This window comes from Athene noctua, chromosome 2 (genome assembly GCF_965140245.1).
Source record: "Athene noctua chromosome 2, bAthNoc1.hap1.1, whole genome shotgun sequence".
NCBI lineage: Eukaryota > Metazoa > Chordata > Aves > Strigiformes > Strigidae > Athene > Athene noctua.
In genome coordinates this window covers 22353130-22371360 of record NC_134038.1, presented here as the reverse complement: position 1 = coordinate 22371360, position 18231 = coordinate 22353130, and the positions used below count along the sequence as shown (strand labels likewise).

Genomic DNA, 18231 nt, shown 5'->3' with positions numbered 1-18231 from the left:
ATGCTGCTCTTGATATTTTGGTTAAGGGAAAAGTTTCTCTACCTTTGATGAGAAATGAAAACCGCCACATTCACTGAAGTCTTTCAGGATTCTGTAATTATCAAATTTCATATAAATTTAGTTTATTTTTGATACTAACCTTCCTCTAACATGGTATATAAGGCTTTAGCAGAGACACCAGGATCTGGAGTCACTAAAACTCAGCTATGCTTGAGGAAGCACCTAATTATAATTTAATAACTGCAACATATTCTCTTACATGAAAAGGAATGCCCCAAGTTTTTGCTGGTGTAATGCTAGTGCAAATCTGTTTTCAATAGCTAGTTTCTATCTATTACCATTACCTGGCATTTATTTTGCATTAAAAGTCAAAGGGATCAGCATTGCACAACAAAGAAAACGCTATAGTAATAAGCAGTCCTCATTAACAAAGTACTAAATAGCTTCAGTGTCCAGTGGATTAAATAGAATCACAGGCACATGCAACTTTGTGCAATGAATCATATTCTGCTGTAGACAGATCCAAAGGACTATGATTTCTAAGAGGAACATTGCAAAGAGAATCTACGTAGATTAAAAATGTAGAATGAGTCTACTGTAGGTGAGCAGCTCTCAATATTTAGCCTGTGAGAGCATCTTATCTGCAGCTGGCCATGGAACTAGATGACCTTTGGAGCAATTGTTACAATTCATTTACTTGTACATTGGAAAGGGAAGATCTTTTCCCTGGACACATTCACAGTTAGAACTACTGATTCACTTTTCTACTAGGCTGGGGAAGTCCAGATACAGGTTATTTTCTTTACCCTTCCTTTCCCCTAAAAACATTAACCTTTGTTCACATTGAAAAGGTGAACAGAATATATAAAATTTGTGGACAGATTTAAATAAGGAATCTGGTTTCAAAATAAAAAGCAAAGTAGAAACAGCATATTTAGGTGCTAACGTAACACAAGTGAAAATATCTCTAGTTTATCTAATTTACACTGACTTGTACTGGTACCAAACAATGCAATATTCTGTTTTCTGTTCTTATTCCCAGGGAAAAACTGTGTGTGCTCATGAGAGGACTTTCCTGCTTATCCAGTGTATTATGTGTATCGACTTGCAGGCAACACACTAGCTCCTGTGAAAGTGTGGTCTTCGGAGGAAAGGCTCACTCAGTCACTTTTACATGCCTTTCTCAATCCATCAAGACAACAGCAGTAAGAAATATACAGAATTATCTTGGAAGAATTTCAGTGGACCACACTTCACATGGATGCTAGTCTGATTCAACTTTCAGATCCTGCAGTGAATCCCAGTGATTCAGGTTGTGATTTTAAAATGTACTTTGAGTGGTTTTGAAAATCCTACTCACAGTAAGCAACACTAAGTACGCAAAAGCATTCTTCTTGAATGCTTGCATGGTAAATAGGCACTGAAAATTCAGTCTGCGTGTATTTGCAATATTTCTCTTTCAATAAAAAAAAAAAAAAAAAAAAAGAACAAGAACTTGAACAGAGATATCTTTCTTGGTCTAGTAGCACATTTTGCAGATGTTCAGCTTTTAATGCTTTCTTTCTGGAACAGAGCCAAATGTTCAATATTCTGCAGGGTTTATCTCCAAATATCTGATCCATGAAAGAGTTAGAAAATTACTGATTTCTTCCTCGGTGTCAGATTTCTTCCTGTATAGGATATTAAGCCACTCTGATTTTTAGTGAAATCAGTGATGAAACATAGCAGTTAGTCAGATTACTCACCCACTCAAAAGTGGAGCAAAACTTTGTCTGCTTTTATTGCAAGTTGGACATGTTTATTTTAAAAAGTACCCAAGCTTAGTCTATGAGCTGTACAGACTACTCTAAGGGCAGGAACTAGTCTATGATATTTTTCTGTAAGATAAAGAGCAATAAAAATTGAGTCCTTAGTTTAATTTCCTCCCACCTTAGCAGATTTTGATTAGTAAGGGAAATTACTGTTGAATCCCCAATCCTTTCTTCCCAAGAGCTAGTTATCCTCATGTTGTACAAAGCATTACAGAGATTTATTAGTTTAATTAACCTGCTCCCGCTGCTTGACTCGTTCGTAGACATATGGAGGGAATGGTGGACGGGAGATGTATTTGCCTTCTCCTGCTGTGACATTGAAAGCTCCACCTTCATAAACCACTTTGCCTCTTGAAACTGTCGCAACTGGGACACCATGGCAGACCATTCCTTCAAAGATATTGAAGTTGTTGGCCTGGTGATGTGTCTTTGCAGATATTGTCCTGTGTTTACAAAACAAAACAACACCCCAAATTACTATGATCCTTGAATTTTACTTAATTATAAATTTTTTAAGAAATTGATAAAGAAAATTTAGCAGCATTATTAACCACGACATTGTACAGTACATCAAAAGCTGTAAAAATAGGATAGAGAAACAACATTTCACTGAACAATAATTGCATTTCAAAAAAATGAAGAAGGAGTCAAAAGGACAGAACTTTGCAGACTTGAAATGCAAAATTTTCCACTAGAAAGAGATTAGTGGAAAAAAATCAGGTTGCAATATTTTATTTGGATAGCATGATTTCATTCTTCCTTGTCAAGCAAATATCTGTGTATGCTAAGGTCAGGAAAAGCTCTGACCTTTTAGCTAGAACGGCTTGCAATTTCAAGTTTGAAAAGTACAGCTGCAAAGTTTCAAAGATTGAGACTCACGAATAATACAAAAATTATTTCACTGGAAAGTCAGTAGACGGTAATGTATTTGGTAACTCTTCATGTGGGTTGGATTGATCCAGTGACTGACAGCCCCAATATCTCAATGCTGCTAAATAATAATGACAACAACAAATTTCCACATACCTTTCCTCCAAGGGTATTAAGCAAATGATAGACCTCAACATTACTTATTTGAGCTATGGTATTATCTCTTTGTTTATGCATAGACCTCATTCTTTATGATCACCATTTTTCTAGCCAATTTCTCCAACCCTAACTAGTTACATTAAAGGCAGAGCCAGTGCTAGAGGTGACATTAGCATCTGGAAGGGCAGGCTGTGTTTACTTCATTATCTATTTTCCCTACTGAGCTATTTACTGTCTACTGTGTCTAAAATGATGCACAAGATTTTGAATTTTAGTTAATTATTTTATTAACTTCCTGTTTCTGAGTTGTTGTTTGTTTTGTTTTGTTTTGTTTTGTTTTAATTTTCAGACTTTAGATTTTCATTGTAATCTGTAATTTCTGAAAGGAAGAAAGCTTCATGCTTTTGGCTAGTGGTCAGAATTTTCCAGAATGGGTGCTCACACAGTGAAAAGCCTATCATGCATATATAGCATTAACATTATTCCAGAGACTACATCTTTTGCAAAAGAATTATCAAAGTCAAAAGTAATGTGAAATATTAATAGATTTAAATATTGATCTATTTGGAGATTAATTTTCTAAAACTTCAGTTAACATCCTTATCAAAATGAGAAAACCAAAAAAAAATCTGTATCTTTCTTGAAACATAGGTATTTTCAAAAGCAATCACATATCAAATATTTCAAATGATTACTTATACAGAGGAAAAATTAATTTATGGATGGATATTTATTTTTCCTTTCATATTGTTCTGTTGAAGTAAGAGAAATTGGTTCTGCTAAGGGCTACATTTAAATCTTGGTAGCAACTGACTTTTCAAGGGCTGTATATATAGAAGTACTGTCTATGACCAGTCTTCCCATAGGAATAAAAACTCTTCCTTGTTCAGCACACCTTGAATAGAAAACTTCTGCATGCCTTCTCACCAGTATCAGCATCATGTAAATTCACAGCGGAAAGTGTGAGCAATAGAAGTCAGACCTCGTGTATTCACCAGTCCTATGAATACTGTCAAACAACTTTATCCATGGGTGTTATAATAGCACTACAAAGAGTTTGTGAACATATTCCTCTAGCTTACCACATTACCCTTATAGGTCCAATTGCTAGAGCAGTAAGTAAGAACAACTAATATAGTTATCTTTCACATTCTCTGGGTATACATCATATCTATTTGCACAATAGCATTGAGACACAACAAGAAAAATGGAAAAGGTAATTTGAGCAAGCAAACAGAAAAATAAGCAAAAACCTTCAAATCAACATGTGAGCTGTTTCAATGTGCTAGAGCAGGATTGCTAGAGGCAAACACATCTCAGAGGTAAGTATGTCCTTCATAAAAAATACAAAATGAATGGAAGTTAGCACATTTAAAAGTAATATCCATTGGTACAGATAAACCTTACAATACAAAAAACCCACATTTCTCAGAGCTTGTCTCAACAACAAACTTATATAGAAGTTCATTTATAACTTTTTGGTTGAAACAAGCCTTAGATCATGGTGCCCTTTCTGGAAGGTGAAGCACATTCTCCCTGACAGAGATAATCAAAATTTGTCTGTGATTTAACCTTTTGATGGTATCGATGGCAGTGAAAGGTTCAGGCAGCAAGTGAGCAATCAATTAAAACAGAACTAGCCGGTATGCTTGGGTCTGAAGCTCACAACACAGCAACCTTATGCAACAGACTGTTTACTGCTGTATCAGCCACTTCAGTATCAGACAGCTTGCCAGGAATCTCAGTGAAATTCCAATGTTTGCTCTGAATGTCTGAACACTATTGACCACTCGGCTAATGGCAAGAATGGCTTTAACCTACTTATAATCCAAAAAAACAGGAATGCCACTGTAGTGAAGTGTAATCTAACAGCTGTCTGCAGCATCCTAAGTGAAGCCTGACATAAGGGATTACTCAGCATGAGAGAGCAGATTCTGACTCCAGGCGTCAAAAGCCTGTATCGGATATTTTTAGTGAAATTTGTAAAATTCTCTAATGCTGGTTATAAATTACAGTGGTTCTTGTTTCAAGCAACTCTTTCTCAAATAGAAACTGAGATCAGAATGATTACTTCAACATTTAAAAGAACATTCTCCTATACAAAGAGGATACTGCAAAGTCATAAGGCCCTGTTTTGTTCCTACTTACATTGGTGTTTCCATGTCATTCACTTCAGCTGCTTTCAATACACCTCTCTTGCAAAGAGTTTTTACGGTGTCGATATAAACATTGACATTCCCCTAGTACCAAAGAGGAAGACATGCTTCTGAAATTGTTTTTTTTTTCAACGCAGTGCTTCTCTTCAACTAATTTTCAGTCAAATAGCAACTATTTTAGTCTGAGAGCTATTACCAGATTTTCTCTGACTGTGTGAGGATTCAATGACTAGTAATGCTGTATTTATTTATGCTCTATGTGAGAATGGGTTTTATTGCCACTCCTAGAATATTATATCTAAATAAACTATAAAATGAAGTTTGAAATTTAGAAAAGAGCATCAGATTAGACTAATACAGAAAGCTGTAGGGTGAAATTCAAGACTGTACAGGTGGTCAGGAAAAAAGTTATGCCCTGAGGCTTTGTTAAGAAGTTAGAGGTACCAGTTTTCATTCAAGTCAAACTCAACTCAGGAGCATCATAAACATGTCTACTCCTCAGTCAGAGCCTGAAATACTAAATAGTGAGTTACAGTCAGGCAGAGGGGAACTGGATGAAGAGAAACCATTAGACATTAGAGTGATCTTCTACCCCTCATAATGCACAGGACATGAAGGAAGCTACATCAGCCGAGTGAAGGTGGATCTGTTGGACAAGAGTGAGCAGTAGTACTTAAACTGCTGTGAGGATTATCACTTTAATTTTCAAGGTGGGCATAAGAAAATAAAGAATTTAATTACTTTTGATGGAAACTGGATGCATACCTCACAGTTTTCTTTTAAAATTCCAGGTAGAGGAATATGAAGGAATTCTGTAGTCAATAGCCCTTAGGCAAGAGTAGCTGATGAACAGTTCAATAAAGGGCATGGACACCTATCTTATAATTACTTAACTAATTAATTTAAAACATAGTAATAAAGGCAGCTAAAATTATCTGAGTACATTGCTGAAAACAACTGCTTTGTTGACAGCTGCCATAGAAAATCCACTTATGTAAGAGGGAGTATTTGAGCTGTAAGCAACTTGTCTCAGTGCTTACAGTGCAGGATCTCTAAGCTTTTTGGAGATGGGAGTAGGTGAGAAATGCCAGTTTGCCTTTGCAAGCTGCCTCTTCACATCACTTTCAGATGCCTTTGAACTCTCCATATTGTTAACCTGCTTTTCTAAAATCTAGAAAAAAATAAATAGAATGTTCACCTTTCTGTGCTGTCTATTCATTTATATTGATAATTATATTGAACTTCGTCAATGTTAGAGTCGGTTTTATTAAAAAGAAAAGCAAGGGTGGGAAAAAAAAGAGAGGAAAAAGAAGAAAGTTTTATAATGCTACCTCTAAGCCTATAATGTAGATCAAAAACCCCATGGCCTATTTTATATTAAGGAATTGCAGTAACTGCACATGCATATATATGCAGGCAACTATTAGTGAAGTTGTATTCCTAGTCTCTTTAAAAATATCTTTAAATAATCATTACCTTTAAGTAGCCACATGAAGTGAGGAGATTTGTAGATAAAATAACAGATTCAAGGCGAGTTAGGAAGTTAATGTTTGGGAGCTTCAGGTCAAAGTGTCTTATCTGAGGGATGGGATCTTTATTTCATGAAATCGTATCTCCTAGAATTTGTCATTTGAAGATGGGTAAAAAATGACAACAAAATTATTTTTCTGATTATGGTAACTCATTTGTCAACAATACCATCCATCTGGTCCTATCAATCACTCTAAGTTGCTATCAGATGGAAGTGAAAATTGTCAAACTGTATAATGGGCAGGAGGGAAAGAGTAACGAGAAATTAAGCTTGCAGAAAAGCGTCAAAAGAGAGGAAAATACGTATTAGTCTATTCAATGACTAAAGAAAATATGGAAGTGATTACCAGGGAGAAAAAGGCAAGGTTATATGAGGAGAAAATAAGGACAATTTAATTTTTTGGGGTAACATTTGTAAGATTCTGTTCTCTAAAGAGAGTGGCTGACATTTTGCGAGACAGCAAGTTACTAAGGAAACGTACATCGTGCTCTTGGAAAGGCTTATTTTGTTACAGTTCACAGAACCACAGAGTCGGTGAGGTTGGAAAGCATCTCTGGAGATCATCTATTCCAATCTTTCTGCTCTGATCAGGGTTAGCAAAGTAGATTTCTCAGGGTTGTGTCCAATCTGGTTACAAGTACCTCCAAAGATGGAGACTCCACTATTTCTTTGGACAACCTGTGCAGTGTTTGATCATCCTCACAGCAAAAAAGTTATTTCTTACGTTTAAATGGAATTGTCTGTATTTTAATTTGTGCCTATTGTTTCTTTCTCCATGTCTCCTTAATTTGAGATAACAGGCCTTTGACAGGAACTCTGATTCTAGTGAATTAATGTGCATTCATGCATGCACACACTTGCACTTGTGCAAAAGAATATGGGGCTATTGAAAATGCCAGAATGTACTTGTCCCATGCATATATTTGTATGTGACATTATTTCATTTTGCCTCATTGTGTCTAGATGCTGTTATCCATATAACCAGTATTCAAAATTATACTCATTCATCAAAAGAGTAAGACATTTTCAGTGTTATTTATATTAATCGTCTGCTAACATCTTGGTTTCTTCTTCTTTCATGTTACAAAATATAGGCAATTGCTTGGGAGAGTGCTTAAATGTTGTAACTTGTCCCCACTTAAGCCTCTGAGCCTGAAGACTTGACTACAAACGTGATAGACATAGGCTGCAGATTTTGGTTCTAACAAATGCAAAAGGTTTATCCATGAATATATCTACATACAAACAAAGGCATTTGAGGGCTGTACTGGGTCTGGCTGAACTGGAATCGGTTTTCCCCCATAGCAGCCCTCACGGTGCTGTGGTTTATGCTGGAGCTGGCAGGGTGTTGGTAGCACCCTGGTGTTGTGGCTGCTGCTGAGCAGTGCTTACACAGCACCAAGGCTCCTTCTGACATTTCCCCCCCCACAGTGGGACGGAGTGGGCAAGATCTTGGGAGGGGACACAGCCAGGACAGCTGACCCAAACCGACCAAAGGGATATTCCATACCATGTGACATCTGCTCAGTATAAAGCTGGGAGAAAGGAGGAAGGGAGTGGGGGCACCCTTGGTCCTCCGAGGCAACCACTACGGGTATTGGAGCCCTGCTCCTGAGAAGGGCCGACATCGCCTGTCCATGGGAAATAGAGAATAAGTCTGTTTGCTTTTGCTTCCGCGCGTGGACTTTTGCTTCGCTTTGCTTATATTAAAACTGCTTTTGTTTCACCCACTAGGGTTAGTTTATCTTCTTTACCCTGTTGAGAAAACAAAGGGAAAAGGGGGGGGGGGGGGGGGGGGGGAAGTGATAGAGCGACTTGGTGGATACCTGGCATTTAGCCAGAGTCAAACCATCACAAGGGCACATATGCCAGCAGACTGGGGCAGTCTGACTTCTCACTAGTTTGTGACCGGTGACTGTTTCCCCTAAAATGCATAAACAACAGTGGAAATGGGCTAGAAACCCTGTTGTTCCCAGTCATGTCATAGCAGGTAGATTACAGAGTAACATGTCCTCTTCCTCCCTCTCCTCCTCTCCTCGGGACTCTGCTAATCAGGGACACGGCTCCAGCAGCTGTGTGCTTGGGCATGCAGCCATCACTGCTGTGATCCGGGTTGAGCCCAGCTCCATTGGGCACATGTGGGGCACACACTGGGCCTGCCAAAGAAGCCACTCCAGCAGAGCCCAAGGAGGATGAGGCTAGAGACTCCTACGTGCACAGCCAGCTCTGCCTCTGCATTCAGAACTAGCTTACTTTTAGGCTATATTTAGTGAGTGGAAAAAACCCAGTGCATGAGGCTTCCCAGACTGCATGTCGCTATAATGAAATGGCTGGACTTAGAAAGTTAAACTTCATTTGAGGCAGGTTTTTTATACTTACAGGTGTTTGATGTTGCCTATGGGGCCTGATCCAGGGCTTATTTGCAAAGCTCTGGCAGGCCACAGTGAGTTTATTGAGCCCTAATATCTGCCAGGAGCTGAATGTCTCTTACGAGATCTTTAGTACCTTCTGCCCCTACTTTACAAGGGATGCTTAGCTCTTTCCATGGCCTGAATTGGGTACTGCAGTATTTAGGTTACTTGCTGAGCATTTCTGAAACGAGCCCTAGTGATTTTGTATTGCTTGCTTTAAAATAGCTAAAGGCATCAGCTATAGAGGACACCGGCTTGCTGACAGGTGACATTCCCTTTTCCTTGCTTACTCTGCCCTCTCATTCTGGAACAATCTTTACAGTTGCTTTTGTTTCACAGACTTGGGGCTGTTACATTATTTGTGTACAGCTGAAAGAAGTCAGTGAACATGCTTGATCAAAGCACAGATTAAAATAAAACGGTACATTGAGTAGACATTTGCTGCCTACATGAATTTTTCCAAGGAGTTCTCACAAAACAATCCTGTGTGCACAGGCTGTACTTGGGATGCTGAGGGTGTTGAGGTCTGCAAGATAATGTTTGGTAGCACATGGCTGCAATAAACCAACAGGTCCCTTTGGTATTTGTGTGTTCTTTAATGAATATGCAATGAGTATAAGGAAGCTAAGAAATAGACCTAACCTGGCAGAACTCATAACCCATCTTTTCTAATGCAGTTTCTAACTAATTTATAAATTTAATGCCTTTCTTCCCAATAATGCTTGCTTTCATGCAGACCCGCTACAACCAGTATTTAGAAACTTTTAAATACAGCAGCAAATCTGATAACTGTTCATATATTTTCTGCAGAAATTACCAGAAAATGCTGCAGAAATAGGCCAGTCAGCTAAGCTGACCAGTAGAAAGTAGCTGAAAGCTGGAAGTGGAACCTTGAATTGCAATTGCTCCCAGCTTGCAGAGCCGTCACGTTGAATTCATTAGGTTTTTGAAACCAAGAAAAGAGAAAAGCCTGAATGCCCAGATAGCACCCAGCATGTTGCTGTTGTGCAATGAAGTGGGAGGGGAAATGCAGCCCATTTCGTAGGGATATAAGTTTTTGTATTTTGATGGGCTTCACTACCTTTCAGAATAACTTCAGAATCTTCCCTATAAATTTCCTCTGACAGATTGTGATAATACCAGTTCCTCACAGCAATACTTCAGCAATTGTCTAACTCTTTAGGCTAGTATCAGCCACTATTTTAAGATTACAGCAACGCAGCCTCAAATCAGAACTGGAAAACTCTATTTTCCTCTTACAAAATTTAGATTTACAAACAAGGAAAAAAGTCATGCTCAAAAGAGGAAGAACTTAGCCAGAAAGAGGAACAAGCCTATTGTGAAATTGAAAATCACTCCCAAGTCAACAAAGTACATGAGGCTGCACCTTGTGTAATATCTTAAATGTTTGAAGTCCATTAGCTAGATCTTTTTTTTTTTTCTGCTGGGCTGTTTGTGCCCTCTTCAGGATTTGCAGTGAAATGAATAGACAAGCACTAGTGAGATTTATTAATACTTATCCGTATAGTTCACACAATTGTACCTGCAGAGAGGCTTGTTCCCAGCAAAGCCAAAGGGGTAAACAGTGGGAACAGTACCAGATCAGGAGAAGAGCATTGCCTGAACTTAAAATCAGCTTGCTTAGTAAGAATGTACAGTTCAATGTTTGAAAAAATACTTGATGAAAAACTGCACCTTCACAGCTGCAGTGGGCAAAAAAGCAATTAGAGCACTCAGGGGAGAGTGAAGGGAAGAAGAAGGAATGTTTGGAAGGCTAAAGGATAATTACAGGAGCTGACAAAGCACCTTGAGAACAATGTCAGAACTCTGCTATCCTTCTAGATTTATGTGTTCCCAGGCAGAGCAGAAGTGAGCTCAGAAAAGAATCCTTTAGGGTTTTTTTTAATCAGAGTTCATAGCTCCACTGTCCTGAAATAGCTCATTGCTAGTATCTCAAAATACGCTTGCTCAACATGCCAGAAGGCATAATGCACATGAAAATCTCTCTGACCCAGCGCTGAGCAGGCCTCTATGTTTATTTGGGCTGACGCTCCTGAAACTTCTTTTGCTGGTGCTGCCAGTTTTTTATAGGACTTCTGAATAGCAACCTCCATGTCTTCAAGCTTTGCCGCTTAAAACACAGAATGCTTGTTCTCTTACGCTCACATGATTTTGGTACTCATTAGTATAATAAAATGAGGGAGAATATAAAAAATTCAAAAACCAGAAAACTGGTCAAGAAAATTTTGTATAAGGAAAAGCTAGGATTAGGGCTTTTTTTCCTCCATTTGGTTTTCAAAATCAGATTTCCCAGTTATGTTTCAAAACTTACTTCTACCATGAGGGGAGTCTGCAACTCTTTTTTTAAAAAACCAAAGGCTGAAAATCTAATGTCATCGGAGTTACAACAGTTTGGGCTTTAGGGACACCAAACACTGTGATAACCTTGATGAAAACTGGCCATACTGTCAACATGCCCAACACCCCACAAAGCTCATCTAGGGTTAGTGATTGCTATCTTCTATGGATTTACTATTTGGATGACAGTGATGAAGAGATTTCAAGGAGGGTAAACATGTGCCATCAGCACAGTTGTATGCTCACACTGCTCACAAGATGAAAGCACCAGCCCAGCACACCTCCTGACCTGATGTTGCTGTTGTGTGCAGGGCTTCATGGGGGCAGACTTGACGATTAAAGTGCCTGCAGATTTAAACTAACCTGCTCAGCAGTTGAGCAGCAGGATGCACACACACTGCCCATAGGCATCTCAGCTGAGAAAGGCAACTCCCCAGGTAAGCTGGCTGTGTGACAGCCGGCTGCCAGACCATTTCCAGGCAGTTAAAAAAGACCAGGTTGGGCACAAGAGCCAGAGCAAGACTCAAGATGTTTAATCCCTGAGATAGTTATAGTGGCCTGAGTATGGAGCTGGCTGATGGTGTGAATATGCCTGAAGACTGGAATCAGCTGTAATGCACAATATGCTGTGTGAGTTGAAGCTCCTAAAAAGACACTGCATACCCTTCGTAGCCAAAATGCACCATGGCATCAAGTCATGCAGAGTGAGATATCAGCACACCTCTTACACATCTGCTGTTGGTGTGGCAAGCTCTACTCTAGCAGACTTATTGTGCACAAAATCAGAAAACTTCTTAAATAAAAGCATAAGCCTGCACAGCTTGAGCTTTAGAACTAAACTCACTCCTGGCTCTATCATTATATTTGCTCTATCAGCTAGGGAGAAGACATTAGGGAGGCAAGACCCCACACTTTCACCACCCATCCTGACCACCTTTGTATATGTTTAAAGTAGCTGTAAATAAAAACAGAAGCTTGTAATGGGTCATCGTGCAGGAAGGATTCTCTCCCTGCTCTTTGCAGTGGGAGGAAGCTAAACATACTCCAGCACTTAACAGAGTTACTCTAAAATCCCAAAGTGTTTATTTTTAGTCTTAAGATACCAAACCCTGGTAGCATAATGTACAGTCCTTGTTATTTTTTCACTTTGTCAGCATCCAGGAGAGTTTTTTTAAATCCATCTGGAGATCAAAGATCTCTGCTTACATACACCATTGTAGGAGACAAATAACCTGTAAATAATTCACGTGAAGTGTGGTTGGAAAACGCCATAACCTCAGCCCAAAGGCTTATTGTACAGAGAATATGAGATTATTTTTTCCTGCAGAGAAACTGGATAGAAAGAAATAACTATCCATACATACCTTGTAGCTTTAGGATCCCAAATTACGATGTCAGCATCAGAATCCACAGCAATTCTCCCCTTCTTTGGGTAAAGGTTAAAGATTTTTGCGGCATTTGTGCTGGTAACAGCTACAAATCTGTTTTCATCCATTTTCCCACTGTACTGCAGAAGAGTACGCGAAAGCAAACTCATTACTTTTTTAAACAAGGAATGAAAAAAACGTTCCTGTTGTTTGAAAGGCTAAGATGGGTGACAGCTCTCTACCAACATCACATCAATATTTATTTAAAATGTATACTGAAGAGTTTAAAAGAAATAAAAATGACTTTGTCTCAGATTCACATATGTACATTCACTGAAAATGATAACTTTATCTTACTTTATCCCACAACAAAGGGAAAAAAATGACAACTTTATAGCCCAATGCTCTGTAGATCCAGTCCCAAGTCAACTGAAGTAAAATTTTTTAGCTGGTTTTGAATCTGTAGTCCTACTCAGCAGTTTCCAGAAGGTTTGACATCTCTCAAGTATCTAGGCTTTGGAAAATGGTGAGACAGTATTAAGAAGAGCCTAGAAGATGATAAAAGAGAGGCAAGGCACAGTGTGTAATATAGGAAAGGTGATTTGCAAATCTCTTCAGCAATAACACAGAGGATAGTACTGTTCAGTACATGTTTGAGATCAAGTAGTACAAGAATCAGATTTGCTGATGTGACACATCAGCAAAATGGCAAATAATAATGGATATACATATATCTTAGGATGTCCACTGCTACACGACTGATTTAATCCAGCCTCTGTGACTGTTGTTTGCTCGGAAAGCCAGCTATACTGGCAGTAATGTTGTACATAGGTCAGTCTAGGAATCAGAATGTCATAAAAACATATCTGTATAGTGGCTTGTGAGCAATCATCTGAGAAGCATAATGAAAGTGGTGAAAACTGCTCTTCTAAATAATGGTGTACGGAAAAGGAGGGAAGCTTTCCAGACAAACTCACAGCTGTGTAATATTTTACAAGAAAAGAGAATATATTACTGATTAAAGAACCTTTAGAAAAATTATCTTGCCCAAGAGGATACACTGTTCAAAACTGCACAGATGGACATATTCATGTCTCACTTTCATACTAACCACAAGATAGATTATATTCCAGTTTACACCATAAATAATTCACTAGATCTATGCCACAGGTGGATATAGGCAGAAGTCTGCTTTGTACATGCCAGCTGGAGCTGAATCCCAAATAGACGTAAACGAGAGATATTCTGAACCCCATCCTTACTAAGTGTGTGAGGTAAATTAATTCTACTGTGAAAAATAAATATGCTTTGTATTGCATTATCAACAAGACTTTACTACTGCAAAAGGATTTATTATTAATTAGAAAGTTAAACTAGAGCCTCTGGAATTTAACAGTATTAGACAGAGCAATTGTAACATCCAGTAAGCAGCAGATCACTCACCAGACTGCCCTACCTCCCTCCCTCATCAGACTACCCCATATCGAAAAAGCCTGGCCACTAGCTTTCATATTTATATTTGTTTAGAGCCTGAAGTGCATTGTTCTTAGAAACACTGAGCATTCTTGTGTTGGCACTGAGAATCTGGTCAATGGCATTTGAAGGTGCATCTCATCATGTCACAGGACTGAGCCATACATTAGAGAAGCATTTCTTATCTCTAGGTTGTTTCCTCCAGCTGAAAACACACAGTAGAAGTTGACAAGCACACACCCAGTGCAGAAGTTCCTCCAACAGCTAAGTTTGAGAGAAATCAAAAAGAAAAAAAAATATAGAACTGACCAAGTCAAAACTGTATGCATCTCTTTCCTTTCACTCTCCTTTTATCTGTCGAAAAAAATGCTGCAAGTAAATGTACTGTGTGCTACTGCTGAAACAATAGTGGTCCTTTGCTGCTAAACGATTGAAGTGATTAGTGCTACATTTTAAGCACTAAGAATCTTCTTCTATCTCCCAGGACAATACAGTGAGAGCTAGTAAAGACTCTGTTGTATGATCAAAGGAGTTATCTTATGATAAATACACTTGATAAAACTGGAAACTTGATAACTGCTGAGAGATAACATTTTGATGGAGAAATCAATTACCTCCATGTTCAGACATCTTGATATACTTACAACGCCTTTTTCCCATATGACTGACATCCTGTCTTCCACACCATTCACTCCATTAGGAATTTTTGTGAAGTCATCCTTCCCCAGAGCTTTCTGGCATATGTCAAAGGTGCAATTGTCAGTCCCTGTCACAGATAGGTCATCACTAAGGAGAAACAAATTTCATTATGAATCAGAGCATGTACCAGACAGTACCACACTGGAAAATCTCTTGCAAGTCTGGGTAGATCTGGCCATCTGTCCTGCAAGGAAAAACTGGTATGCCCTGCTAGCCTGTCTTCAGTTCCATCCTCCAAGTGGAGCTCCACAGTAACAGCCAGTTCCCCTGTGAAGTAGTTTCCTCCTCAGAAAACCCCTCGGAAAAAATGAAGCACCAAAAATAACACTTCTACTTTGGATATGTCAAAGGTGTCTCACAAATTGAGGACTGTCCCACTTTGCCCAGAGCAAAGGGCTTGGCTCCATCCTCACTTAGGGTAATTTTAGACTGTGTAATTACATATACCTTGTGAAATTACTGTGGATCTGCACAACCATCAGCCAGTGTTCAGGCATACATTCACAGATGAGATTCACTCTTTGGTCAAATTCAACTCTTTTGTGGAGTTAAGCTTTATTAGTAACTAAATACCATCAAACCACAGATTTTGTTAACCGCAGGTATCTGAAGGATACTTCTGTTCCTACTTCCTTCTGAAGGTGATGTTATGAAGTGGACAACATATCTACCTTCAGAAGTCACTAAGCTTAGTTATTATGCAGCATGCAAATTTCAAGTGAAAAAGGAAGTTGACAATAAAACCCTGAACCCCTAGCTGTGACCCCACTTTTTATACATTTCCATCGACTTAAGCCTTACTGTCCCCCTTGGTCATGTTTCAATTTTTGTTGCAGTATTAACAAAGAAAGGGTTATTGATTAAAGTCAAATGGGGGCAGAAGGACACAGGAGTTCAGAGAAACAAAATCTGAACACTTTCTAACTTCTGTAAAAAAAATGTTTTTCACCTATGGTTTCACCTTCCATTTCTCTGTCCTGATAATGTACCATTCTGTGCTTAGAAAATCTCCAGGGCATCAACCTGTTAGTATATACTTCAGAAAGAATTTGTGGCATATTTGGGCATCAGCTGTCACTATTTGTTTATATGCTTACTTGGCCAGTAAGTTCATGAGGAAACCAGGAGTAGATGGATCTGGTCTCAGTGGAGGTCCCATGACATACGCTGCAGCATGAGCCCAGTCTTTATTCCAGTAGTTGGTGCCATCGGTGCCAAGACTAGCAGCAATAGGCTCCCCATAAACCACCTTTCCTGAAAAATGTAAACCAATAATATCATCATCAAACACATAAAATACATATCTTGTATTTCCTCTGTTCTGGATTATTTTGGTGGCAATGGATTTAAATTTGTATGAGTATTTCAAATTAAATACATCTAGAAAAACATAATAAACTAAGCTATAACACAGCATCTCTGTTCTGAATATTCTGCTGATGATCTCCCAATATATTTCCTCATAAAAACATTGCTTGGGCAAGTTTTTTAATTAAATTGCTGACAGATATATTATAATGGGTTTTACACGTTGTTTACCAGGCATATGATTGAGATTTCAAAAGGAACACAGTCCTCAGTTGCATTAATTATATTTCTTGGTAGCACCTGTTTGGTGTTCTAAAATTATTGACTAATAATATATACAGCATACAGATTTTGCAAGGTGGTGCTTTTAATTGTCAGGCTATAACTGTTCCAGAAAGAACAATATAGCACCAGATATAAATTAGAGTGTAAAAATATGTCCCAAATAAAAAAATTATAAATAATTCTAAAATTTATGTCCCAAATTTTAATCTTTAATTCTTTGTTGCACAGTATTCTAGATTTCTCAGAAGAGGACACCAACCCAGTGTGGCTGTTAGCCTTTGGACAGAGCTAACATTTTAATTATTTTTTCCTCCTAGGAAACAGGGGTTTGAAACTCATCAGAACAAAATGGGAGATGAAACAAGATGTTTCACTCACTGAGGAGGTGGTCCAGCCACTTTGTTGTTCTGTAGGTGACAGGTGGTAATGTCCCTGACTGTGATGCTCACCAGAGAAGCAGAGTCAGCTCGACCTCGCACACGCACTCATAGGCTGCTTGGTGCTGGTTAAAGGCAGCCTCTGCTGGATCCCAACAAGAGCTTTCTCCCTTCCCGGCTCCCTACAGACAGTGGGTCCCAGGTTTCACTCCAACCACAATTTTTATTAGAACTATCACTGCATTACCCCAGCAAGGGCTCAGCTGGTAATTGCTTGGTGATATAAGGCAGTGAGTGACCTTTCTTTGGCTTTCTGTGTGTAAGTCATACATTCATGGAAAACAACAAAGCAAACCTTTGAAGATTTCTCTCTGTATGTTAGATTCTGGTACTTCGGTGAGCTACCAGATTATAGCTGCTACACTAGCACAGGCAGCTACTGAGTAGTTAAATTATTTTCACAATATGTTTCCCACTGAAGTAGTGCCACTCCTTAAATCTTCTGTGCTAGACTAGCAAAAAGGTCTCATACCATTTAAACCTTGTAGTCCCAGTTATTTCCACAAGGTTTCAAGACTTGCTCTGACATTACTTTACTGTACATTTACTCCAAGTACTACATAGTATAACTTCTTCCACGACCTAAAGACTCTTTATTAGCATTGTTAATTTGCTATAACCACCCCAGCATGCTCTGACATGCTGAACATGCTTGTCTCATTGACACTTTCTCTTGAAGCATTCTAAGCTCCCAGTTGTGCTTATCTACATATATTACAGATTTACACTTGGGCTCAGAGGGAGACTGCTACAAGTTTTTAGATTTGAAATAATGACTTAAGAAGTTATCTACTGGTTTTTGCATCTTATTTTCAAAACTTGAAGACCTGAATATGAAGTCATCCATGGAAGTGATATGACAGGTCAGTGAATGAGGAGATTTGAGTCAGATTAGTTTTTTTATAATTCAGAGCTGCTGCAGAACTCAGGGGGATCTTGGCCTTCCCTGATCAATTCCAAACACAGTATTTGAGGGCAGGCCACCACAAACCTAGATATATACAGAAAATGTCCTGCATATATAACCAATCTTCGATATTTACCTATTAGACTTTTGAGAGAATTTTTATGAGCAAAGTCAGTAGAAAGGAGGGGAGGGGGAATTGTGGTGTGGTGTGTGTCTTTCCAACTATATATAAACAAGCTAAAGAAACTTCTGTCCACAGTAAACTTGAACTATGAATCATTAGGACATAGCTATAAATGATAAAAGTGAAAATGGTAGGAAGAGTAGATGTTTAGGTTCCATAAATAATTTTCTTATCTCAGTTTCACAACATAAAAATGAAAAGAAGTCTCCAAGCTCACAGTCATATATGTTGAGTTTGATTCTAATTCATGTACCAGGGCTGATGACAGGATTTCT

At 38.6% G+C, this 18231-nt stretch overlaps 1 protein-coding gene across 1 annotated transcript in view; it reads right to left on the bottom strand.

The window, feature by feature from the left end:
• DPYS (dihydropyrimidinase) overlaps window positions 1-18231 on the bottom strand; it is a 30769-nt gene that overhangs the window by 767 nt on the left and 11771 nt on the right. Inside the window, exons 5-8 of the mRNA XM_074897620.1 lie at window positions 15933-16089; window positions 14781-14922; window positions 12661-12803; window positions 2047-2254 (exon numbers count right to left, since the gene is read on the bottom strand). Of these exons, the coding sequence (XP_074753721.1) occupies window positions 2047-2254; window positions 12661-12803; window positions 14781-14922; window positions 15933-16089 (650 nt within the window). The remainder of the gene's footprint in view (window positions 1-2046; window positions 2255-12660; window positions 12804-14780; window positions 14923-15932; window positions 16090-18231) is intronic.